Source organism: Carassius gibelio, chromosome B19, assembly GCF_023724105.1.
Source record: "Carassius gibelio isolate Cgi1373 ecotype wild population from Czech Republic chromosome B19, carGib1.2-hapl.c, whole genome shotgun sequence".
Lineage (NCBI taxonomy): Eukaryota > Metazoa > Chordata > Actinopteri > Cypriniformes > Cyprinidae > Carassius > Carassius gibelio.
Genome location: NC_068414.1, coordinates 22,481,577 through 22,509,257, shown reverse-complemented (window position 1 = coordinate 22,509,257; position 27,681 = coordinate 22,481,577). Strand labels below are relative to the sequence as shown.

The following is a 27,681-nucleotide window of genomic DNA, read 5'->3' as shown; positions in this document are numbered from 1 at the left end:
ATTTATTGCCACAAATTAAAGACAATGAATACAAATTATAAATAATTTTAAATATATAAATACATTTAGAATAATTTAGATGAATGAATACAAATCATTCAGCCATGTTCATTATGCGGCGGAGCCTTCATGAATAAACACTTCAAACAGCTAGGCTAGCTCATATAATACAGGCAGTGAAACTCTAGGCCCAGCCACAGTTTTGCGCATGCGCACAGCATATTCAGAATTACGCTAAGCGTCGATGATGAGATTCTGATTCTGTGTTGAACCGCTGGATCAGTAGCACGACATGTCAGAGAAGAAACAAACAGTGGATTTGGGGCTGTTGGAGGAGGATGATGAGTTTGAAGAATTCCCAGCAGAGGGTGAGTGAACTGAAAATGATTACTGTTTTGATTAGAAATGCGCTCTTTAGTCAGTTTACGGGTAAATAAATACAAACAACACCACAGTGACTCAGCTAGCATTGCTAAGCTAACCGACAAAACATTCTTCAGTTTATACAATAACTGTTACATGGTTGGTTTGTCGCGTTTGAAAAGACATGAATGAAATAATGAATCAGACATGTTTAATTTCTTAAAAAGTCTTTCGGCGCTGCTTGTTCCACAGACGTAAAGAAACAACAACAGTATTGCTAAGCATTATTAGCAGTTAGCATTTTTAGCACCTTGAAACCCAATGTAGTTGTATAATGTTTACATTAATTATTTCATATTTGCTCAGTAATTTCTAATCAAGAATAACTTTTGCACGTATAGAATGTAGTTTATGACCAGTTTTTTATTATAAGTATTACTCTCGGATAAAATATAGAAACGAATAGTCCCACGCTGTGTGACTGTGTGTGTTTGTGGAGCTCGTGCTGTATCAGGCCCATGTAAATCATCATCAGCGTCACTGAACTGGTGTGTCATTCCCAGACTGGACGGGCCTGGATGAAGATGAGGACGCTCATGTTTGGGAAGATAACTGGGATGATGACAATGTAGAGGATGACTTTTCTAATCAGCTGAGGTAGGTTTCACATTCTGAATTTGTGTGATTATTCATATGAAGTGGAGAACACCTTGTAGCTCTGGAGTATACTAGTCTAATCTAAATTCACGAATAATGAATCCTGTTAGACATACAATTACATTGTGTTGTCTCAGTGGCTGTAGACAATCTTCCTGAGTCCCTGTGAAACCGACATTGTTTCTAAAGAATTTTTTTTTGGTTAAACTCATTTAGAAGAAAACAGTCCCTAAGAGATCTCATAGTCCAATGGCTAACCAAAACTCATGGCGGCCTCAAACCACATTTATGAACTTTCCTATGTGTGAGAACCTGACTACAGAAAATACAGCCATTTAATATTCTTGAATTTTAAGTTAAAAAAGGTAGATGCATTAATTTCTCTATTCGGATTCTATTAAAACTATAAATCTATTGATATCGCTCATGAAATAGATTTGATTTCCAGCACTGGAAATGGTTGGGCTAGTGAACGTGTGGTAAAGGAGGAGAGACTCACGATATTTGGTCGAAAGTGTTTTCTTATTGGAAACCAATTATAGTCAGTATGTTATAATTAGGGTTATTAAACTTAACTAAAACACATTTTATTTCAGCTAGTTGACAAGGCAACAGTACTTCATTTTCATTTAGTTTATCTTGATGATGTACTAAAATAATGAAATAACTAAACTGGAGCTAACTATAACTTAAGCTGAAGTAAAAGTAAAAAAAAAAAAAAAAAAAAAATATTAGACATTTTAAATGGCAAACACAAAATTAGTAAAACTTTAACGTGAAAATTAAAACTGAAAAAAAAAAAATCAAAATATGAACAAAAACTATCTATAATACTATAGTATGTATATCGTTGAACTTAAAGTAATGGTAATACAAATGTTCTTAATATTATGAAAATGTAATGTCAAAAATGTAATTTTACAACTTGAATATTTTCTGTATTTATTTTGTGAGTTATTGCACGGTTTAACTTTTTTTGCTCCGATTTTTCCATCTTTTAGAGCGGAGCTTGAAAAACATGGATATAAGATGGAAACCTCTTAACATTGGACTACTTGAGCTGAAAATGAATTTTTTTCCACATTTGAATATTTTCAGTTTGTTCTGTCAGTAGAAAATGTGATTTCTCTTGTTACTTCTGTAAGAAGCCCTGCGTTATAAAATGGGTCAGTAGAAACAGATATCAATGCACCCCCCAAATACAAGAACAAGTTGTGTTAATAATTGTGATAATAAAGATTTGTTTTCCCTATTCTGTTTGATTTTTTTTTTAGAGGCAGAGAATTGTTTTGCATACCTGAAATTGTAATCAAAATTATAACTGCTCCGTAAAGTCTGGTAAATATTGTTAGTCATTCAGCAGATTTTCATGTAACATCCAGTGATGCAGCTGCACACATCCATGGAGAAAGTGCTCGGCTGTGCCCTGAGGCTCCTGGGACTTGTCAGAGTCTCTGGTGGGGAGATTATCCAGTGAAGTGTTTGTCAGAGGCACGGAGATGGTCACAGCATGAAGCCCCAGCCGGTCCTGCCTGGGCCTGCCCTCTCCAGACTGGGCCCTGCTCTTTTGCTCTTCACAGCGAGGGCTCCCACACTGAACCAGAAGACAATTTGCCCAGCCGCACTCCCCCCTAGCAAAATGATTTCTCTGGATTTGTGGCTGTGAGTCCCAAGGACATAATGAGCTGAAATCGATGCCAGTAAGGCATCTCCTACCGCAGAGGCATCATTTGCTAATGTCTTCTCTCCCCAAAATTCAAAATATAATTTGTAAAAATATGAAATCATCACTTGTTTTAGAACTTCAATTCTTTCTGACAAATTTGCATTGTTTATTGCGCTAAGTCTACATGTATGAAGGCTGCATGTACTTGCTCAACTATGGGTTGGTTAATAGATTTTCAGTTGTTGATTCTGACATTAATGACCTGATGTCAAATTTATGATTACATCTTCTTTTTTTGACATCAGGGACACCCACATCTTGCAGGCGCACACAATCATAACATGTAAATCCACCCATGCCCTTCAAAATAAGTGCTCTGTGCTGGATCATTATTTTAATTGTTGGAGAGTCATCGAGGTGTGAAAATCACTAAGTGAGAGCAACAGTGGAGATTCCAGGGCCATTTAGTTTGTGCCTGAAAGCAGAAGATTGGCCTTGTGTTTGAGCAAAAGGTGGGTTTTTGTGGGTCTCAGTTTCGCAGTTTCTTTTTTTCTGTTTTCAATTGCTTGTGAATTTGGTTCCTTTTAAATTCTGTCAATGGGTCATTCGCCCAAACCTGAAATCAGTGATGACAAATAAAAAATTAAACTCAAATGTTTTTAAACTACATGAATCTGTTAGGAAACACAGATTCAATGCTTTGAAATAATAATTATATATATATATATATATATATATATATATATATATATATATATATATATATATTTATATTTGATCAATGTATATTAAATTTAACAAAATAATTATTTCCTATTTAAATTTATTTTAAAGTGTAAATAAGTAATGTCAAAGCAAAATTTTCAGCAGCCATTACTCAGTCTTCAGTGTCAAACAATATTTAAAAAATCATATATATGTGACCCTGGATGACAAAACCAGTCATAAGGAGCACAGGTATATTTGTAGCAATAGCCAAAAATATTTTGTATGGGTCAAAATTATTGATTTTTCTTTTATGCCAAAAATCATCAGGATATTAAATAAAGATCATGTTCCATGAAGATATTTAATAAATTTACTACCATAAATATATCAAAACTTAATTTTTGATTAGTATTTTGCATTGCTAAGAACTTCATTTGGACAACTTTAAAGGCGATTTTCTCAGTATTTAGATTTTTTTTGCACCCTCAGATTCCAGATTTTCAAATAGTTGTGTCTCGACCAGAAATTGTCCTATCCTAACAAACCATACATCAATGGAAAGCTTATTTATTATAGATCTGTAATCTATATTTTAAATTCTCAAATACATACATACACACACCAACCCGATATAGGCTATACTATATTCACACTACCATTTGTATTAATTCTAACATCGCAATTTGTTTTATTGTGGTAAAAAAATATATATATATATATCACACCCTCACTTAGATTTATATACTGATAACCTATGTCCAGTTTATTTGTTTATTCTGCGGTGCTTCTGTCACACATAGGATAGGTGTTGCGGTCGCACTGGGGGTACAGACCACAGCAAACATCTCCACTATGAGCCAAGAGAAGCCAGGGGGCCGTCGTGCAGGGAGCGCGCAGCTGCTGCAATAATAGGCCTAATTGCACGTTCCTTTTGTGGGTCTGAAATTAGTGGCAGAGCACAGCTACAATGCCCAAACCTTGAGTGAAAGAAAAAAAAAATGAGTCACAGGGGCAACTGTTCAGGCAGTGTGGCCCATCACCACCACCCACAACTCCCTGTCCCACACCTGCACTCACCCTCGCTAAAGTAAACACAGATAATAAGGTGTAATTACTTCAAAAAATAATAACGAGAGCCCTCCATGTGACAATGGTTGGCCTGTTTATTGAGGGTGGAAAATAACTTCTGAAGACACAGATGAGGGTTCCCCTATTGAGAGACCCTAAAAGGACATGAATCGATGTAAGTGAGTGTGTTAACCTCATTTCAGGCCCCTTTTCTCTCTATATGTATTTCTTTGTCCGTCTTTCTTTTTCCACTGTATGGACAGTGGCACTAAAAGAAAAGAGCTGTTACCTTTCATTTTCTTCGCTGTTCATTTTGCTTGTAAGGCTCATTGTGGCATTTGGGAATGTGACCACTGCGTAGGTCAGCGTTTGGCTGTGTCACTGTAAAAACAAAGCGGTTGTTTTGGATGTCATTTTGTGCTAGAGAGATGTTGGAAAAGTCTTTGATGTTATAAAATGTTAGATATTTTAAACAAAAATATGTATTCGTTTATAAAATATAAATATTTCTTATATTTAAAATGTATTAAATATAAATGAAAATATAAATACACTAAGATAGAAAACATTTATTTTTAATTGTAATCAAATTTCACAATGTTGTTGTTTTACTGTATTTTGATCAAATAAAGTCTACCTTTAGTGCACATAAGAGCCTTCCGTTTATATATATTATGTATATGTATATACTGTATATGTATGTATAAATATATAAATAATGTTCACTGATTCAAAATCTTTTATATATATGAAAATTTGAGCCTATATGAAAAACAAAAAAACAGCATAACAAATGTTTTTAAGATCGAATTCTATCAACTTTATGCTGAAATACATTCCGGGCTGCTTATATATACGAAACTAATAAGACAGGTTGTTCTTATCAAAAATATTACTTGCTATTTTATTTAGCTACAATCCAATTTGATTTCTGAATTAAATGAATGTAAATGTTAGGAGAAAAGCATGGTCGGACAGTATGTTTTGACAGCTTAACACAACAAAGTGTAAAGTGCAGCATGAACATCCTTTACAGTGTTCTCTGTTTTATATGAATGCTACTGTTTATGCTAATTTAAAATGATTAAATGAAGTCCAGACTTGTATATCAAATCCAGACTTGTATTTCCAGAAAGCATAGTGCTTTAATTATGGTTAAATAATTCTGTTGTCATATTATTACACTGCTAGAAATGGTCTAAGTGGTTTGTTTAAAATGTGGAAAGGTTTTATTTATTTGTTTATTTATGCAGTTCCCCACTGAGTCCCTAAATCATCTTCAAGCTCAGCGATACCCAGCAATTACAGGTTGTTTTTATTCCATCAGTCCCGCAATCATATTTTAAGCATGTCCAACATATCAAGGCAACCCACCGCACTTAATAACCCTGGACAGTCAGGAGGAAAGCACATCAAGACGAGTCGGGGCAATTAAGCACTCTTGATGTTATCCTCGCTAGTGAATTATCAGAGCACTGATAATTGTTATTAATTAATCATCTCATTCGCTCAAGCTCTCTCATTTCCACAGTAACTAAGATAAATGCTGTATGACCTTACAGGTGTGAGCTACACCTCATCTTTCTCTAAAACCATTCATGTTTGTCAAATTGCTTTTAAAAGTGAAAGTACTGATAATACTTTATATGAATTACAATACAGAAGGTATCGGTTGTGTATAATATGTGTATTATATATACACATACCAGTAAAAATTTTGAACACACCTACTAATTATTACTGTTAAGCACATATATATATATATATATAGACAAATAGATAGATATATATGAATGTATATATGTATATATATAGATAGATAGATAGATAGATAGACACACACACACACACATGTATGTACATATGTGTATATATATAACATTCACATTTACATATATTCATTTAGCAGACGCTTTTATCCAAAGCGACTTAAAAATGTGGACAGTGGAAGCAATCAAAAACAACAAAAAGAGCAATGATATATAGGCGCTATAACAAGTCTCAGTTAGGTTAACAACAACAAAAAAATAGGCTATAGATATAGATATAGATATAGATACACACACACACACACACACACATATATGCATATATATATATATATATATATATATATATATATATATATATATTTAAGTACATTTAAATTTACTATGAGTTATTTGACTTTTGTGAAAAAATATGACCTTTGGATCAAACATTTTTATTTTATTTTTACATTTTTTTTATCATGGGTGTCACTTTTACAAGTTTTAAAGATAAGATCATGGAGATATTTCAGTTCATCTCTACTAAAATGAATATAATGTGTTTAGATTTTTTTTTTCAAGTTTTAAATAGCTTTTATAGCTGATTTTGACAACTAAATAAGGATAAACTATAAGCTGCGCTGAGGCCAATAGATTCATGAGCAAATGAAATTTGGAGTGCAACTGTAAAATACGGAAAACTGCCGCTTTGGGGGTTTGAGAGCCTGGGAGGCCTGGCAGAGGCACAGACTTATAGTACGAGCTCAACAAGGAAACAATTTATCATGTGTGAGCGGCTGTCTGCTCACGAGACAACAACAATGTTCCAAATCTCACCCTCAGGCAAGACACAAATTCAGCAAACCGCTCAGGCATGTGGAGCCTTTCTATCTCTCTTTTTCTCTTTCCGTCTGACACACACACAGACACACAGGTGGTTGACATGCTATCAAGCTCATCTGATTCCTTACTATACATATATAGTAATAGGAATTTGCAGTGAAAACACCCCCTCCTTTTTAGGATTCAATAATCCACTCCTTTCACTGGTAATTCATACAAGGCAAATTAATGACCCATTCACGTTGCTTTTTCTCCTTCCAAAAACAGGATGGGAAAACCAAAATCTTACATTTGTCAACCTCATTTCAAAAGCAAACTCAAGCTTTTTTTACTCAATGTTGGGAAATTTAGTCATCATTTAGTCATCTTTAATTTAAACGTTTGTCCTCTGAGTGGCAAACTTCTTTAAAATGAGCCAAAGCAGGCAACGCCTACTGAAATGGAATGGAAAATGTGCCGGGTTTTTTTCATACCGCTGTGTTTGGGATTGGGAAATGAAAGAAACACATAAGCAAACAAAGAACTGGTGTGTGTTTCATGATGGAGTGTCTGGTGGCCATCATGCAGCTCGTCCAAATTAGAAGTGACACATGTTACTGAAGGGCTCCCTGCTAAGGAACGCTGTTCTGTCGTGGCAGGAGAGAGCGAGCTTTGAATCACTGCTTATTGTGCTGGCTTACATATGCTCTGATCAAGGAAAGCAGAGTGTGTGGAATAGCACTCATTCTTCTGTTCGGCTCAGACTACAAGAGTCCACATATGGCAGTGCGTCATTAAAATCTTGCATATACAAGGATATTGTATTCATAGATTATCCTGGGAAATGCTATAATGATATTACATCGGAGGAGATTTCCATTGTGATGTCTATGGGTTTTTATTACAATATTATAGATTGTCTATGAATAATAGATTTTCTCTCTTTTATTTGGAGTGGCTCATCTCTGTAGTTGATGTATGAGAACACGTTTTGTCCTCTCATCTTACAGGCTCCCGTCAGTTCTGACGGAACAGTGAGCAGGATTGTTCGTTTTAGCTTGAAATGGATTGAGTGACATGTAACATGATGCATCCTTGGTGATTTTTGTTTTGTATTTTGTACGGGCCACTCTGTAGCCATGAGAACCGCACTATGCTGTGTCTTTGTTCCTCATCCAAAATGCAGATGTCAAAATAAAAAGAAAAGAGCTATTTATTGATGCGCACCCTTTCATCCCCTAAGATGTGCTTTTCCTGTTGTCCAAATCTTTAACATAGAATATCTAATGTTTTGACTCGGTATGTGCAGTAGCACATCAGTACCCGCTTACACTAATATCAATTTTTATACATAATATCTATGATATAATAATATGTATACATACAATATATAAATTGTCCTGTATTTTAACTATGCTTCAGAAGTTTTTTTGTTTTGTTTTGTTTTTCTAATGCAATCCAACAACTTTCCAGATTTCCAGCACCGTCTGTGTAACTAGATTTGTGGCCAGGTGGTATGTCCTCGGGAGAAGGAAAAGGAAAAGACTTAAAGATTTTCTGGTGTTCTTGTTTTGTTCAAAGACGAACGAAGCTGATCATTTCCCTCCCACACTGCTGTTGAACAGCCCCTATGATCAGCAGCTATGAGAAAGAGCAGGAATCTGAGGTCCAAGAGTGCAGCCCGGAGCCTTTGACTCGCTCTGCAGTGTTTGTGGGCAGCATCTGGATTCACTTAGGTGGAGAGGTAGACTACTCTTCGTCCTCTCAGGTTGCAGGTCTGAGTGTGGGCTCTTGTTTTTGGAAATGGCTAAAGCCTGCTTGCCTGGACCTTCTCAAACTGCCCCGGCGCATCCGCCCGTCCCTCCAGAAGGGCAATTTCAGCCCATCCCACATGCCCCAAAGCATGTTTAGTGTAGCCACTCATTTGAACTGAAAGATGTTAAACAGATTCATTCAGGAGCCGGACTTCTGGGGCTTTTGCAAAGCGGAGTGAGCAGGTTCAGGTGACTGTAGCATACAGATGTGTTGTGTACAAGTGTAAATGCTGGGGAAGTATGGCAAATAAATAGTGAACAGCTTCTAACGTTGGTCTCATCCTCACTTTACTCTGTGAACATAAACAGATCAGTCAGACTTTTCCTAAGTCAGGTTTTAAGTCTAGTTGGGAACAACAGTTGCTTACTGCTTCTTTGTCTATATTCTATCACTGAACTACTGTCGGCCCTCTTTTTTAGTAATGGACTTTGAATTGAACCAGACATACAAAGTTAGCTGGTGGGATGTTGTTCAAACAGATTTATTTTTGTGTCCGTCAAGGCCCATAGTGCTCATTCTGTTTTTGTCAGGGGAATTATATATATATGTTATCTGATTCCCTACTAATTTAGTTTGACATCTTTCCAAGACAAAGATAAAACAGACATTAGAGATAGAGAGTGAAAAACAGTATAAAAGAATGCAAAAACTTCTGAATGTTGCATGACAAAGATTTTAAAAGGGAAAAAGCAATGGCATACAGTGCATTTCTATGTGAATGCTTAAAAGTCTTGTTAGTGGTGCTTAAAACAGTAGCTGTTAACATTAAATGTTAAAACTATATTTACACAACCTTGATTTGTAGTAAATTAGCAGCAAAGGAGCTGTTGTAAAATGTAATCCTCCTGGGTTCCAATTTTTAGAAAGGACATAAGATTTGATTATGACCAGATACAGAACTTAAAGGAGGCAGACAAGCTCAACGAGAAGTTAAATCCTGTCAGTCACCTTCATCAGCACTTAAAAGACTATAATTAACTTGTCAACATCTCAAATAGACACAACTTTGTAAACCACATTTCTATGCCCCTGTTACTTAAAACAGAAGGTATTTAACCTTAGAGACCTCTGGAGTCCCAAGTCGCTGACCATTATTAGAGACACTCCAGTGGTAAAGAGCAACAAAGTGGTTCAATCATTTGTTTATAAGTAGCTCTATTTTTAAACCTCTCAGTTTAGACAACTGAAATAGGGGGATTTTGCTCCAAGAGAAGTCTACCCTTTCAGCTTTTTTCTTCAAATATGTGTTTGTCCCAGGAGAGGCAGAAGGCGACCCTGGCCAAGATGTGTCAAAGGTCTACTGGTTCGGCAAAATAATCCAAACACTTCGCCAGCACAGAGAAGTTTTAATCATTATTTGATATAGGGAATTATTGTGCATATATATATATATATATATATATATATATATATATATATATATATATATATATATATATATATATATATATATATAGCAACAGCCAAAAAACATTGTATAGGTCAAAATGATTGCTTTTACTTTTATGCCAAAAATCATTAGGATATTAAGTTAAGATCATGTTCCATGAAGATATTTTGTACATTTCCTATGGTAAATATATAAAAACGTAATTTTTAATTAGTAATATTATAGTATCTATTTTTTTGCACCCTCAGATTGCAGATTTTCACATAATTGTATCTCGGCCAAATATTGCTTGATCCTAATAAACCATACATCAATGGAAAGCTTATTTATTCAGCTTTCAGATGTTGTATAAATCTAAATTTTGAAAAATTGACACTTAAGACTGATTTTGTGGTCCAGGGTCACATTTCTGAATAAAAATAGAGCTGGTGCCATGGATATTTGGGGGAAGAGAATTTCCCCTGTGAGGCCCATTTGAGTTTTGGAGAAAGCCTGCTGTGAAAAATACTGTGGTTCCTACTGGTTCTTCAAGAATCCCAGAAGCCACCAGAAAAACCCTTTGAATTATTTTGAGCTCAAAATGCATTTTATTTCTGAAGACCATCTCCTGTCAGAAACCCTTTCCTCCTTTTGAAATTGTTTTTATACCAAGGAAAAATATAACTGTTCTTTCTTTGCTCAGTCAATGGTTGAATAAAAAAGCATATGAAGACAGAATGGGGAAGACTTGTTACATTTCCAAGATGAAAAACAGGGTTAAGTTTTTTTTATTTTTCATCATTTAGAATTTCACCCATATGTCACCCAGCTCTCTATTTATTTAATTTAATATATTTGTCAGTTTCAACTTATAACTCATAACTAGCTTATTAAAACTCAAAAGAGTGTATTTCATTTGAATTAATCGTTAGACGACATAACATCAGTTATTTGCCATTGCTTAACATATTTCTTCATCACGAGCACATCATGGGTCTGATTCCTTCTGCTATACATTACTTTTTGAGTTATGTACCTTTTTAAGAAAGAACATGTTTTTATGCCAGATTTTCAAAAAACATATTTCGGTCACAATCAGTCACTAAAACATTGCTCAGTAGCAGCAGCATGAATGTGAAGTTGTGAAGTTAATATGATCACATCCGTTTCTGCTGTTTCATTTAATAGAGTGAGTGTTTTAAAGTAGTTATAGGCTATGAAATAAGCTTATTCGACAAAACATCACATAATTCATCAACTGCTAATGATTGATGATATTTGTATACTACTATATAGAATAGATCATCTAGATCACCTAGTCCTAGAGGATGATGTTATTAATGGCTTTTTGTCTGAGATTAATAGAAATGAATGACAGGCTGAAATATTAAAGTGATACTACAATATATGTTTCTTTGACATTTTTCGAATTAGGAAATAATTAAATATTGATTTATATTTGTACATTCTTGTGGAAAATTTGTGAAGATCTCTAAGGAAAATTACAAATAACATCTGCTCAAATCAAAACAGCGGCCTCTTAAAAAAATAATAATAACAATCATCACCCCTGCTTTTGTGATAACTAACGAATGATCAATGTTATTAAAAAATACTGTTATGGTATACAATGTATAAAAATGAAAGGGGCATTCTACTGCTCCTATGAACGCTGTCCCGCACGTGATCTCCATGGAAACGTCATCAAGCTCGAGAAGTCTCCCTGTTGCTCTAGTTGTGCGCTAGCTGAGCATACAGGAAAGGTAAGCGCTATTCTCGCACAGAAACAGCTAGGCTTTCTGCAGACGAAAAGAGCTCAGTATTTGATCGTGAGGCATACGTATATATCCCAAAAACGTCATCGGAGGATACTGGAGATTAACTGATAAACTTTAGTGCACAGCAGCCGATGTGACACAGAGCTAGTTAGTCTACTAATGTCCTGGGTGAATGTTAGCGTCTCTCAATGACTGAGACATAATAAGAGCACTTCAGAGAGCTCGGATGAAGCATCAAACTCCTGCAGATAGACTGTCCAGCGTCTGCCTGAGTACTTGAATGGGTCTCATGGGGTTTATAGGATGCTAAACATTCTTGAAGTGAACTGAAGTTGAGCTTGACATTACAAGTGCTTGCTTGGGTTCCTTACAAAGAAGATGTTTTTAATAATAATAATATCACTTAGTACATATAATATGATCAGTATTACCACTGGAATGTCATTATAAAAAAACCTCAATCCTAAAATAATGTTAAGTGATTGCACCATGTATGTATGTATGTATGTATACACACACACACACACACACACACACATATACATATATGTATATGTAGATTCATTATGAATGTAGTTCACAATGTGTTTGTCTCTACAGGTAATGATAAAGAGGGCCATTTTCTTGAAGGTACAGTTTGTACAGTATGTCATCGCTTATCTCCCGTGAAAGTCTGGAAATGAAGGAACGGGAGCTGTAGCCCAAAATTTAAGCACTGGTGTCAATGACATATACGTCTGTCGGATGTAACCCTTTAATACATTTCTCATTACAGAAAGAAAACCTGAGGATTCATTTAAAAATCCATCGAGCACCGCATGGAACTCATAGTAAGTTCACATGAATATAATGCGAAGTGGAGTTCCTTAAATGCACAAGAAGGACTTTGCATGAATGACGTATTTTAAGTAGCATCTTAAATGAATATAACAGCAACAAATTAACACACGCTTAATATTTCTTTCAATAATCAAACTTATTCTTTCCTTAGGAAAGATTCTTTCCTGCCATAAAGAGTAGAAAGTACCTTCTGAATGATAGTACAATGGTTTGTCCATGTTGCCTTTAACTATGAAGGTCATTTTTCTTTGATTATATTAATTTGGAATATTTGTGACGATGCGATATTGGGGTGTATTTTGCCACACTTTCTTAATAATCATGAAATTATGCATTGCACAATCACTGTATTAAGTAACTGTTTCAATGACTGCTTTGAGTTTGCTGGTTTATTGTATATCATGCATCATATTTTATTTAAATCAGATATTTTGTGAACAAACACATAACAAAGTATTTTATTCTCTAGATCTATTCTGTACTGCAGTGGCCTCAACATATAAGATATTAGCCCAGTTTTTTTCCCTTCACAGTTTGCCAGTGTGGAGAAGAATAGAGAGCACTTCATGTCCTCAGAGGACTTTGTGTCTTCACGCACAAACAGACAGACAGTTTACCAAGGAGGCCACTGGTTTACTGGCAGGTGTTGTGGACCACACCAAAGATGGGTTAGTATTTATTTCTATTGCTGCTGTTAAATTTTTATGTCACACTTGAGCCTTTAGCAGGTTATAGTTTGGAAACAAATCAAACTGTGCTACCAAAAACAAAACAAAAATGCCCCCTAAATAATTCTGTTTATTTATCACTGTTGTTAAATGACAATAACCAAGTGAATTTGTGTTTTTCATTAATAATTCACGACTTGTGTAAATTACAGCGTATACTTCATTTGATTCATAAACAAAGCCTTTGCTGTGAAATGGATGTGGATTATGCCGCGGTATCTTCCGCTTTTAATCCTGCATTAGGATGAAGGGTCAGACATCTTAACACGCCACACTTTGTTCAGGTGCTGCTCCATTCAGGCAGCACGGCTCAACCCCTTTTTGCATTAATATGTATGCTTTTAATGATACATAATGATGGCCAATGATACGCAAGCGTAAGTCCAAAAAGATTGTGCGTTACCACGGCAACCAGCCGGGCCGCGTTCTGCGCTGAGTGCATGTGGTCATGCGGCACACATTATTAGGGCTGCCATAGACCGGGAGAGGTACACACGCACTGTAATTGCCTGTGCCATTCAGCTCTCATGCTTTGTGCGACTTTGAGGATGGATAAATTGCTGCATCTCAGCTATTAACGGATAACTATTATGGAATCATGGCTCGAGCTCTCTTTCTGAACATCATTTTTTATTTATTTGCAAGGCTTTGAGTAAAAAAATATAGGAGCGTTGTTTGATTAAATCAAGATTATGGAACAAATTTCATAGAGTATGTTGGTAAGCATTGACTTTTTGGTTGATCTTTTTTTAATATTATTCGCACAATGCATGTGGGCTACTGAACTAGTTAAATAAAAATCTTGATATATATGGACTTCTGAGGTTTGGTCGCAGTGCCGGCTGTGGTCGGGACCTTCATGGCGTCAGGACTGTGGACTGTTGCAAATGGAGGCCTTCGTCCCAGAATTATGATGGAGCGTAGCCCTTACAGAGCTTCATATTTGTAAAAATAAATGTATGTACAAATGAAGCTCATTATAATGTTGAAATGTTTTCAAAATCGTAAAAAAAAAAAAAAAAAAAAAATCTGTTTGTGCGGGTGCATTTCTTTTTTTTTTCGAAACACGTCATGTTTTACAACCGAGGTAGGTTTTCATCTGATTGAGATGATTCACAGGTTATCTCTGTTTCATGAGATGGATGCAAACAGCATGATGCACTTTCTACCTCCTCCTGAGCTGGAATAAATCAAGTGATATGGTGACATCCATCAGGCACTGAATCACTTCTCCTTTATTCACTCAGCCCTGTTTGAGCGGCATCCTGCCAACGGTTCTGAATCATTCATTCAACACATGTAGACTTCCCTGCTGATTCAAAGATCTGCCAGACATTCTCTCCTTCTCTCCCTCTATCTTTTCTCCCCTCTCCATTTCTGATGGAAAAACTCCTCAAGTGTGAAACTCCGTAGCCTCTTGGGGGTTAAAACTTTGTAAAGAGCGCATGCTGAGAAAATGGCAGTCCGTGCCCATGTGGTTTCAGGCTGGTCTGAGGCATGCACTCAGGGAAAACTAAACCAGCCTGCGTCCCTCTGCATCCACGTCTGTCAGTGACAATGACAGGGCCAGAGCTTATTGAAGGTGCTCTCTCTTCACCTGTCACGGATAAAAGCTACTACGCTAAACCACTGAAATAATAAGTCTGTAAATAGTGTTTCTGCTAAGGACAGTGTTTACCAGCACCTTTCTCTTTGAGAAACAACACAATTTAAAGGTGCGTGGCACCCGCTGGGAGATATTGGGAAATGATTTGTAAAACGTATGCCTAGTGTGATTAGCATAACACATTGAAAATTGATTTTACAGATCTATGCAAAATAAACAACACATTTATTGGTTTATATGTCTCTCTCCAGAGTTTTGATGAATGCAGTGTAAGATCAAGAGTTTAAAACAATTTGAAATGGCTCTCTTATGCCTACCAAGTATGCATCTATTAATGAAAAATACAATAAAAACTGTAATATTGTGAAATATTTTTGCAATTTAAAATAACAGGTTTCTATAATATTTTAATATATTTTAAAATGAAATGTATTCCTGTAATGGCAAAGCTGGATTTTCAGGCACCAATCTTCATGTGATTTGGTGCTCAGCTATAAATTTTTCTTATTATCAGTGTTTGAAACAGTTGTGCTGCTTAATATTTTTGTGGGAAATGTGAAGCATTTTTTCAGGACTTTTTAATAATTCAAAGTTGAACAAAACAGCATTTATTTTAAGAAAAAAATATATATTTTGTAACATTTGAAATGTCTCTACTGTCACTTTTGATCAATTTAACTTGCCCTTGCTAAATAAAAATAATAATAATCAAAAAAGCTATTGACCCCAAACCGAATGGTGGTGTGTTTGAAAAGGTCTTTCAGTTTGAGTTTGGAAAAAACACAGTTTCACATGAACTGCCCATATTATTAAACCATTTCAGTATCATATATGAGAAAAGTATTTGCATTCACCATGTTACCCTTCTGGTTCTGTGCCATTTTAGTTGATGGTTGGAAGATGTTTCGCATTGGCCTTATTACTCGAGCTTCAGTTTAGTTTGTTTTTCATGGCTATGGCATCTTGGCGTGTTTGTGTACCAGCGTAATTGTTCTCTAGTTGTCAAGGAACTGCTAATCAACCATCATAAGCCTCACGTCTGGCATAGTGCTGGGAAAACTACATGCACAACTCATTTTTGTGCATGTTGATAGAAGGGTATTTAATGCAGATACACTCCCAAAATCAATTACAGTGACCATCAAGCTGATCTGAAATGAAAGCAATACCATCTGGTGATTAGAAGTCCATCATATCCTTCCAATGGTTTCTGGTGTCGGAGATGCATTTTAATCACTTGCTGAGTTTTACTAGACTTTTCTTTTAGTAAAAGCAGCAGCATCTGTATCATTTCTCATTGCTTTTTGTTTTTAATCATCGACGCCTGGGCCCAGCGGATCGCCTTTGTAGCTCTCCACCCACTCTGAAACAGCAGGCTCCTGTTCTCCTACTGTCAGCTTAGTTAATAAAACAATTACTCTTGACTCCACAATGTGGCTGATTTGGCATGCTGGAAGCGCGCAAATTCTCAGTTCCTTTAAATTTCATCAGTAACAAAATTAATTAGAGTGGCCACGAAAATGTAATCATTGCTCCCTGGAAATTGAAATAAATTAGAGATGCATGCATTGGGACTGCTCGTTAGCAGTGACCTCGAGTAATTGCTGTATCCATTTGTGAAATTCATAATGGAGTTGAGGCAACTTTGAACTGCGCTTAAATAAAGACTAGATTGCATGGTCCCCAGGGTTTCCGATGAATGCTGAAATTGCTTATTTGATGAGGTAGATACGTGTGTATGTGTGCGGTAGTGTGCATGTTTGTGTTTTCTCATGTTCGGCAAATGTCATGCTCTCCATTATGATTCAAACTTTTAGTCATTTGCAGAAGTAGTGGTGTTCCCCTTTATTTATAAAAAATTTTTAATCCTTCTGCAGGTTTCCTTGAATATTTTTGGAACAATAGCACCTGTTTATCCTTACTGTAAAATGAGCACACATGTAGGAACTAATAAAATAATCTTAAAATTGATATATTTAATAATAGTGGAAATATAACAAGGCTTCCTAACGCTTTCTCAAAACATGCAGAATAAGTTAGGGCACACCTGATTAATAGCAAACCATTTTCTTTTACTCTGGTTCAACTCTGCATTGAGAGAAAAAAATAGTTTTGTATAGAAATCAATACAGACATACAATTTCTATTGCATTTATTATATAATTTGTATAGAAATATATTTAGAAAAATATTTTAAAATATTTAAATTTTTTGACTATATATTTAAGTTTATATATTCATTTTAGTATAAGCCTATACATAAAAAGTTGTTGAAGAAAAAAATAAAAGTCACTGTCTCCTTTTGACTAGTAGTGTATGTGTATACTAGTACTTCCTGAACATTTCCTTACTGTACTGCAGCATGTCTTGTTGCAATCACATTTTTTACCGACTTCCCATCCTGAGGGCCTTATATGAACTGGTCCCATTTTCAGTAAGGTAATGACATTTGACAGTCAAATTGGAAGCACTTCAATCAAGATCGGGATCATTGAATAGCCTGTTATATCAAATTGTTTTGTCATTCACTTAATCTCTGGGCCTAGAATCGAAGCTGGACTGTGTGTTTAGATGTTTTGAACATCATAATTTTAGGCTGATAATTACAGTTGAACAAATCACTCAAGTGTCAAGTGTTCACAATGAAAATATGTGCTACCTTTTTTTGTTTGGCGACGAGAAGCAGTAATCAGTGAGTGATACCCTCTCATCATTCAATAATGTAATGCCAGGCTGGTGGAGTGAAGTGTCCACAATATGTAGACTGGAAGTCTGTTTGTCTCCATCAGGTTGCTCTCCTTCCAGGAGTTTCTGGCTTTTGAGTCGGTGCTGTGCACTCCGGATGCTCTCCTCATGGTTGCCTTCCAGCTCTTTGACAAAACTGGAAATGAAATTGCCACTTTTGGTGAGTGTATAACACTCTTCATAAAACCAGCTCAATATTCTGATTGGATGAGCTTTGTTTCAAGCCGTTGTAAAATGTTCATAAATGTCCACCTGTGATTGCACTCGTTCTGTTTGCAGTGGTGGACAAATCAAGTACACAAATCAAGTATTTTAGTAAAAGTACAGATACATATAATAAAATATTACTCCAGTACGAGTAAAATTACTCTTTTTTTTCTATTTTACTGAAAGTACAAAAGTACTCGATTGTTTATGTACCGAAAGATAGATTTAGCAATTTTATTTAGGCTACTTACTTTAATTTTATATTAGCACATATTTTTTTATAATCCTACTGCTCAAAATACCTGGGATTTTCCCAAAATAACAACTATATGCAGTCAAGATATATTTTTATTGTTGATATGGACTACGTTGACGAGAATAAGGTTCACTGTGAAGCTTACACTGTGATGTACCTGAGAGAAAACAGAGATGACCATCTGATTTTCACCAGGAAGAAAAAGTTTTTTGAAGTTTGTTGTTTTGCAGAACATCACAGCTATATATGATATGAGAATAAGCGCTGAAGTTAGGAAGAACTTTTTAAGGAAAATATAATTATATTGATATAATTTATAATGATTTTTTCCTTCTCAAACCTTGTCTGTGGTGTAAAAACACCCCTGGTCAAATGCCCCCAGAGGGCATCACTTCCCACTTTGATAATTACTGTAGTAACCATGTTCTGAATATCACATGCTTTATTTTCCTCCCAGATCTAGCTGGTTGAATACAAATATTTGGACGGCAGCAGGGAATTTGAACATGCATGAGTTATTTTATTTAATCTTCATTATTTTAAGTGTTTTTTTTTTTTTTTTACCTAAAACTGAGACACTGATTGATGTGTCTGCATTCAAGCATTTCAGTGGACTTAAATAGATCACTCTTTACAGCAGATTTAGTTCACAAACAACTGACAGTTTTGACCTAAATATGATTTTCTGTTGCAATAATTAATCCTAAATTTCGAAATTAATAACTTACTTTTAGCAACATCAGACGCACAGGCGCTCACAAGACCTTCCGGTTCTTACTTGTGAATTCAGTTCACTGGAGACTTGCACTAAACGGTTCATTTGAATCAGTGAGTTGTCGACTATAAAACAGCTTCAATCGGATCATTCCAGTTCGTAAACGGATTGTTTGATGCGATTTACGAACAGATTTAAAAGGTTCATTGAAAAGAATAATTTCGTTCTTGAACCAGACACCACTTCTGCGTGTCGGAGCATGTGAAATGTTTTATATGAAATGTAGTGAAGTAAACAGTACGATCTTACGCTCTGGAATGTAGTGAATTAAAAGTAAAAGTTACTCAAAATAAAACTACTCTAGTAAAGTACAGATACTTCAAAAATGTACTTAAGTACAGTAACGAAGTAAAGCTACTCTGTTACGGACCACCACCGTATAAATGGGCCTAGTTGTTGTGTTGTTTGACAATGTCAAACAGGCTAAAGTTAAGAGAATTAACTCTATAACTTGGCAGAAAAGCTGTGTAATAGTAAATGTAAATGTTTTTTGAACATTGGAGTCTTTTATTAATGTACATTTGCAGTGATTTATAAAGGCTAAGTCACTCAAAGCCTTATAAGGCACTTCACTTTATGTAAAAGCATCCCTTTTTTTCCTTTTCTTTTCTTTGCTTTTTGTCTTGTTTTCTATTTTGTGTTTTTTCTTTTGCTTTGCTTTGCTTTTATGTTTTGTCTTTCTCTTTGCTTGTTTTTTGCCTTTGTCTTGTTTTTTTGTGTGTGTTTTGTTTTGCTGTGCTTTTTTGTTTTGTTTTTCTTTGCTTTGATTTTTTGTTTTTTCTTTGATTTTTTTTTCTTGTTTTTTTGTTTGTATGTTTTATTTATCTTTGCTTTGCTTTCTCTTGTTCTTTTGTTGTGCTTTTTTGTTTGCCTTTTTCATCACTAGAATTTCTAAGAATTTCAAGCATAGAAATTAATTTTAAATTCCATTACATGAATATCCTTGTTTTGGCCTAAACTGTAGGCTAATCAGACCAACTGAATGTCTAAATCAGTGAGGCTATCAAGTATAATTCCAAAACACCTTATGTTCAGTCACTGGCCTCAAAACAAAGGGTTAATGTTAAGTAGTCTAATCTGAATGCTTGCTTAGAACGACAGATTCCTGTCACTTAGCGAAGTACTACAGGATCAGGAAAGGTAAAACTCTTAATCAGGTTTATTCGTCCACTGCCAGAGATATTCAAAAACAATCCTTAGTGGACATCAGCATAGTCTTCCACATTACATTCATTGTGGTTATCTGCTTCCAGACGAGAATAAGAACAAAGGATAGTAATACACCAATAATATGAGAAGTTGCTTTTGTAGTTATACTCATGTTGCAAAAGAACTTGGCACAAGAAGAATGCATGTGTGTATCTCATGTGTTAAATTTCCCTGATTGACTTAAATAGTCTAATTTGCCTTTTGTATGTGAGACCTGTCAGATCAGCTCATTTCAAATGCACTACTCAAAGTGTCTAGGCGGAGAGAAAGAGACTTTCATCAACCTGTTTTAGTCAATAGGGAATAAGATCAGATAATACATGCACATATGCATAAGTTGTATTGAAATGACTCTGTTATTTAGAGGTGATGTTTCTGTGCCATTCTCAAAAGGTCCCATGTTGTTCATGTCGTCAGTGGTACATCTGGGTTGAGCTGTAATGAGAACATATAGGCAGTATTTGTCTCATACACCTGTTTTTCAACTGCAGCAATCACGTCAACATAAATAGCAAATAACTTCTGACTAAGATTATGGTCATGTCAAAGTCACTTTATAGTGATGTGCTACAGAGGGTAGGAAAATGAAATGCCGCTCTGTGTTAAAGTGAACAGGAGACTCCCGTTTATAACCCTCTTAATGTCATTAAAAGCATTAAAGGTCTCTTGCTGTTACATTAAACAGCCTGTTTTTCACCATTTAATAAACCCTGTCATTGCAAGTCATATTATGAAGGGATATTTTTAAGGGTTTGGAAAATTTAAGTTTTAATTAATGAATGCCAACCCTACCCCTTCAACTTCAATTAGGTGAATTAGAGGTAATAAACTTGCAGTGCTGACAGGTTCATAAACACTGATAAAATAAAGGTCTGCAGTAGCTCCATAGTGGAACTCTGTTGTAATGCAATATAAAAAGCATCTGCTAAATGACTGCTTATTGTATATGATTTGCCATAAATGGGAAAAACCTGTTGGAACTCCAGCGCTCCATATGGAATGCTTCTCGGCAAAACCTTCAACCCCATTTTTCTTTGCTTTTATTGTCATCTTCATTGCAAAGACATATTTTGCCACTTGTGTTTAGCCTTTTATTTTCTAATTGAATGAATGTGTTTTATTACAATTTATATCATCAGCATACGAGTGAACAGTTGAATTGAAAAATGAACTTATGTCAAAATGTCTATTTTTATTTTTTATTTGATGAACTCCAGTTTCGTGTAAAACCTGTGGATCAAGTTCTCCTTCATGATTTGAGTCGATCCAAGAGCAAGAACATTTGAATTTCTGTATAAAGAGTCAATTTCAATGTCTAAAATTGACAAAAGTCCCAAATCTTAAATATATGTGCTTCATTTGATATAATACATTACATAATGATTTTAATTTATATTTTTTTTATGTGTATTTTCATGTTCAAAAAAATCCGTTTGATGCCTTGCATTTCTTTTACTTGAGTTTTACTTTTAGACCCTTGTTTTGGCAGTACTCAAATCGAACAATGCATCGTTTTGTAACTCAATCCTCAACAATGACATTTCTGACGTCAGGCTTATCTCTGATTTCAGAGGATGTGAAACAAGTTTCTCGGTCAGACCACTATACACCAGCACATCCCCTTTAACTGGAGCTCGGAATTTGTTCAGCTCCACTTTGGCGCCGAGAGGAAGAAACACCTTAACTACGGGGAGTTCACTCAGTTTCTGCTGGTGGGTATGACTGCTGTCTAATTTCTCTCAGATCCAGTTGCACCCCACCTCTCCCGCCACATACGCCCAAACACGTTCACTTCATACGATCCCTGTCACATACGTTCCTTCACCGCCGCAGAGCTCAGATCGATGTAATGTCTTGTTTGGTATACTTTGTGCTGGGTCTCGCCTAGATTGACACACAGTTCTGGGCACCGTTTCCCACAGCACAACGAGGCATATTGACCTAGTTAGTCATTAATGAAACACTGGAGTTATATTCCTATGCCAGCATTTGTTTCTCATTAGGTGACGTAACCTCAGTGCAGTCTAGCGATTCCCTTAAAACAGGTAAAGGTTTACTCCTGCAAAAAGAATAGCAGTATTCCTTTTGTATTTGTGGTGTGCAAGACATTTTCCTATATAGCGTCTAGACCTGAGAGTGGGCAGAGCGGGTGTGAGGGGTCGGCTGTGCCAAGTTTGCATCTACGCTCACTATATCTGAATGAGCTTTTTATATTAAACTTAACTTGGACCAGATGGGGTTTTGGGAGACTGCGAGAAACACGCTGATATTGTGTTTGTGGCCAAGACGGGATTAATTTTGTTTTTGGAACTTGAAAACGATGAAAAAAAAAAACATTTCCTGTTTAATTTATTTTCATCTTCTTTGAATTGGCAACTTTTTTATGCTCGTTTGGAGTGATTTGAAAATCGGGTCAGTGTTAACTGTTCGATTTTATCCACTACAGCACTGATACAATATCACGCTGCACTGTAAAAATGAACCAGCAGCTTCATGTACGTATGAGAAAAAAGCTGTAGATTCAGATTTTTTCCTTTATGAATGGATGCTTTTCCAACACTGACTTCATGTCAGTATGACCACCTGCAAATATGACATGTCGGAAATCTGGCTCTGCTGTCAGAAATGGTATTACAGTCATAGCCAAAGGTCTAAGATCCTGCATTTTTTTAACTTGAAAATAGATGATGAGATCTTTAAGACTTCTCAGATATTTTTAAGCAGCTGTTTTAATGCCAGCGCTTGAATTGAAACAATTGACCCAAACAGAGGTGGCTCATCAAATGTTTTTATTTGAATCCAAAGACAATTAAAGGCACAATAAATGCCTTGGTGGTTTCAGTATTGGCTTTCGGGGGTTCAGTTCTTCTCCTCCCTAAATAAAAAGCATGCTTTTGAAACACTCACAAGTTGCAGTAATTTAAGGTTTTAAGAGACTAACTGTAAACTGTAAGGTTCAGATCCACAATTATGCAATTCCACATGCTTGTGGCTGGAGCGGCACAATGCAAGACGGGAAAAATCTGTAGCCAGATAATATTTTGCTCTACCTCTGCCCTTGTTTTATTTATTTACACTGCTACTGGCATTTCCTCCTCGTTTAAAACATTGTTTGTGTGTTTTCGAAAAGCACCGCAGAATGTACAGTGTAAGATGTGAAGTCAGCTTCTTTGTTTTTCCAGCCTTTGCTTTAATGTGATTTGCAAATATTCAAGTAAGTATGCCGATGTGAAAAATAGGTTAATAATAGTGAAATTACCGGCAACAGTCTGTAACTGTGTAATCGCTGTATTTTTATTAGGACAGTGACATTTCTATAATATCAGAAATAGGTTAGCATGGAGTGTGACATTCAAAGCTTTGACATTTTCTCTAACAGTGTTTTGTGAGCAGACATTACTTCTATACGAAGATAAAGCAGACCTATATTTCTAGCGTTTTGGAGCGGTGGCTCAATTATGCATGAAGAAAGAAAAACGACTCTCTTGAAAAGCCTGAGATGTGTAAGAAGGTCTCCTGATGTGATACTGCAGCCGTTTCAGATGAGAGTTGCGCAATCAACAAAATGAGAGTTTCCTTTCCAAACGTCTTTCCAGCAGATGTCGTAAAGCAAATAAATTAATTGAAAATAAATAACAGCAAACACATAAAGCAGTTATTTCATTGAAACACCATGAGCGTATGAACTGATACTTTTGTAATTTACAATATATTTTTTACATATAAAATAAAATATATTTTTAAAATAATCAATACAATTTTTTGATTTTCAAATATAATAAAATAGCATTTATGATTAAGTAAAATAAATGGTATTATAGCTGATGCATATAAATCTTTTTTGATGTTTTAGACTAAATATTTTCACATATTTTGATTTAGCACAGGGTTCATTTAATCATTATATTTACTTTTATAGTCTTTATATTTAATATTTGTATATTTTCTGCAGCTGCTTTAACCATTCAAAGAAATGACTTACATTAGCATTTTTACATAATTAAGGCCAGCTGTGCATAATGGATCACATGCATAAAATCACATGCATGTAATATATCTGTGTGTTTTATTTTTCCAGTACAAATCGCTCCTATTCAGCGTTCTGTGAATTCTGATTGACATGTATTGTGTTGCAGGAGATGCAGCTAGAACAAGCCAGACAGGCTTTTCGGCAAAGAGACAAGGCCAGGACAGGCACCATCGCCGCTCTGGACTTCAGGGACATAATGGTGACCATCAGACCCCACGTGCTCACACCGTTTGTGGAGGAATGCTTAGTTGCATTGAGTTTGTTTATTTTTATTTATGTTTTAGCTATTTCGGCCAGTAGTTGTACTGTATGACAGTTTTGTGATAGACTTTTGTTTCACATAAACCACTGGGAGATATTTATTTGCTTGGTGTGTGTGTGAGTGGTCTGTTTTATACTCACTCAGTGGAGTCTGTCATTTTCTCCACGGTTTGTGCCCCATAAACCTTGGGATTCTAGGAGCTGTTTGTAAACACACAATTTCGAGGCCATTAGAAATAAATTAAAGACAATGCGCTCGTCAGACCCAGTCTATACACTCAAATCCTTTCATTTAGATGCCTTGCAAAACAAGACAGGAGGTGTAAACATTTCATCCCATCTCCATGAAGGTTTATACTTTTTATGGGCAGGTTTATGCAGAGATTTTACAAATGACATCTTGGTTAAGGAAACTTCAGAGCAGGTCTGATTGTTTTGTGGCTTCAGGTAGACACCACCAGTTCTGCAAAGCACACAGCGCCATCTAGTGAGAGACAATCTGTTCTTGCTTTTCTTTCCAATCCCTCTTAGGCCTGAAGAAAACTATACAAGCAGTATTTTAGCCAAACCATACTTCGTCTATTCTCTGAAATCATTGGATATATTTGAAAAATTGTACATTTCATAAATGCTTATTATTTCAGCCTATTTCAGCCTTTTCTTTTCGCCATTTTCTTTTGCTATCAGATTGGCAAAGTGACTTTTAACACCAAGTATTCTGTCAGATGCTATTTAAAGATTTACCTCATGTTAGTTTTCCACTTTATATGTCCCTCTTCTCATAAAACAGCTTAATTAGAAATGGCCCTCGAGCTCGAATCCCTCTGAAAATACCAGTGTGCCTTTCTGTGAAACACATGTATTTATTTAGCGCTCTGTGGGGTGGAAGTGCTAAAGATGTCGGCGCACTCTAGCTTGATTAATGTTTGGCACTCTATAGAATTCTCAGCTATTTATCACCTCTGTCCCTCGTAAAAGGATGCCTTCGTTCCAATGTCTGTGTGTGCGTCTGCCAGTTTTGCAGGCGGCCGGTGGCAGTACGTCACATCAGGTCAGCTTTTCCTACTTTAATGGCTTCAACTCTCTGCTAAACAACATGGAGCTCATTAGGAAGACCTACACCACCCTGGCAGGCGACCGCAAAGATGTGGAAGTTACTAAAGGTTAGTAATGTTTTTGTTTTATTCCTGTCTTGTTATGACTTTGTCCTTGCCTCTCTAGATTAGGCTGACTTTATGTTCCCCAAAAACACAAAATATTACCCACAATGCATTGCTGGAGATTATAAGTTTGCTTTTCTGTGTTTGTTGGGGCAGTATAATTACTTGTATTTTAGAATGTGCGTAATTTAACACACACACACACACACACACACACACACACACACACACACACACACACACACACACTCACACTCACACTCACACACACAAACACACATACACATACACATACATATATATATATATATATATATATATATATATATATATATATATATATATATAATGTGTGTAATTGAATATAAATAAATATTGAATTGCATATTTCTCAAATTCTTTCCATTTTCAAAATCAATCCGTTTTTTGTTAGTTCAATTCTTTTCCAATTCCATTTTACACACACACACACACACACACACACACACACACACACACACACACACACACACACATATATATATATATAAATAATAATAATAATAAAAAAATATATATATACTATATAAACTTAAAAAATAATAATAATGACATGTTAAATTGCTGATTTTTACTCACTAACACTCATTTTCATTATTTCTATATATATTTTTAATCATTTTGCATAATACATATGTAATATTACTGTCGTAATAAGTCATGTTTAGCTCATTAGAGGATGATAAATAACTTTGAAAAACTTGTCAATAACCCATCAAGGAGGGCTTTTAAAACAAAGCACCGAAAACCTTAAAAACCCCTTGGTCTTTGTCTACCTGGCCAACTGCTGACCTGTGAAACAACCTCATAGTCTGGCTGCAATGGAGCTCTGCGTCTTGGACACACACTCTTGCTGTACACACCCAGCCTGCGATGCTATCAGCCCTGTGGAGACCGGGCCAGGGGTGGGGAGACTGCATGTACCGCTGCTGTTCCCACAGAGGCTGTAGGTCGCCATTGGGCTCCGCTGGGACCTGTGCGTGCGAATTTCCATGTCTACTTCTCTTGTTGACCCACAGCTGATTGGTTCCGTATGTTTTGAGCAGTACGCCGAAGCATAGTTTCGTCATTGCAAAAGCCATGGTTTGCTACACCGCATAAAGGACACAGACTGAAAAAAAGAGCCTGCAAATGTATAAAAACATTTAATGTGGATCATCTTACTACTTTTCTAGCCATTCTAAAGTAGATTTTCATCTCACCTATTTCATCGCTTCTGTGTGATTTCCCCAAGTTACTTTTTCCGCTGTGATACCTCAAAGATTTTGTAGAATCAAATATGATTTTTGGCAGGTGGAACGCTCTTGGCGGCATGTTCCTCACACTTATCAGTAGCTGGTGTTTGTTTTTGGAGGGAGCTGAAGAGACGGATGCCCTGCGTGATCTTTGATTGGAGCGTTCTTCACACTTCACAGCGTGTTTAAGGCCGGGGTAAGCTGAGCTGGCCTTCATTCAATAGGCCTCTGTGTAAGAACACTTGCTGCCTTTTTCAGGCTAGTCACTCTATACCAGTGCAGAGGGAATCCCACTGTTAACCGGCCTGTGTTCCTTCTGCTCATTACCACTCTGCACTTAACCTACACAACCAACTGGTAGAATTTACTAAATATTTGAATTAATTATTTACTACGTGATCCGGTAGGGATTACTCAGTGACACTGAAATGTATTTGGCTCGTAATACTCTATGAATAAGACTTCAAATCAAGTGATTTTTATTTTAATATAAGATGGCGCAGGGTGTTGTACATATAGGGTCATTTTAAATGAAAGAATGTAACTGGATTCCTCCATTAAGAACTCTTCTACAAGGCTGTTAGTGAAGGCCACTG

The 27,681-nt window shown here is 35.9% G+C and overlaps 1 protein-coding gene and 1 pseudogene across 1 annotated transcript; both read left to right on the top strand.

Moving 5' to 3' along the window:
* The first annotated feature begins 199 nt into the window (after nucleotides 1–199).
* On the top strand, nucleotides 200–2,272 carry LOC127979388 (26S proteasome complex subunit SEM1). The gene is made up of 3 exons (XM_052584810.1): nucleotides 200–368; nucleotides 927–1,020; nucleotides 2,022–2,272. The coding sequence occupies exons 1-3, from the start codon at nucleotides 293–295 to the stop codon at nucleotides 2,062–2,064; spliced, it is 213 nt and encodes a 70-aa protein (XP_052440770.1). The 5' UTR covers nucleotides 200–292; the 3' UTR covers nucleotides 2,065–2,272.
* A 9,584-nt stretch (nucleotides 2,273–11,856) lies between these two features.
* LOC127979618 (electrogenic aspartate/glutamate antiporter SLC25A13, mitochondrial-like) overlaps nucleotides 11,857–27,681 on the top strand; it is a 37,343-nt pseudogene continuing 21,518 nt past the window's right edge.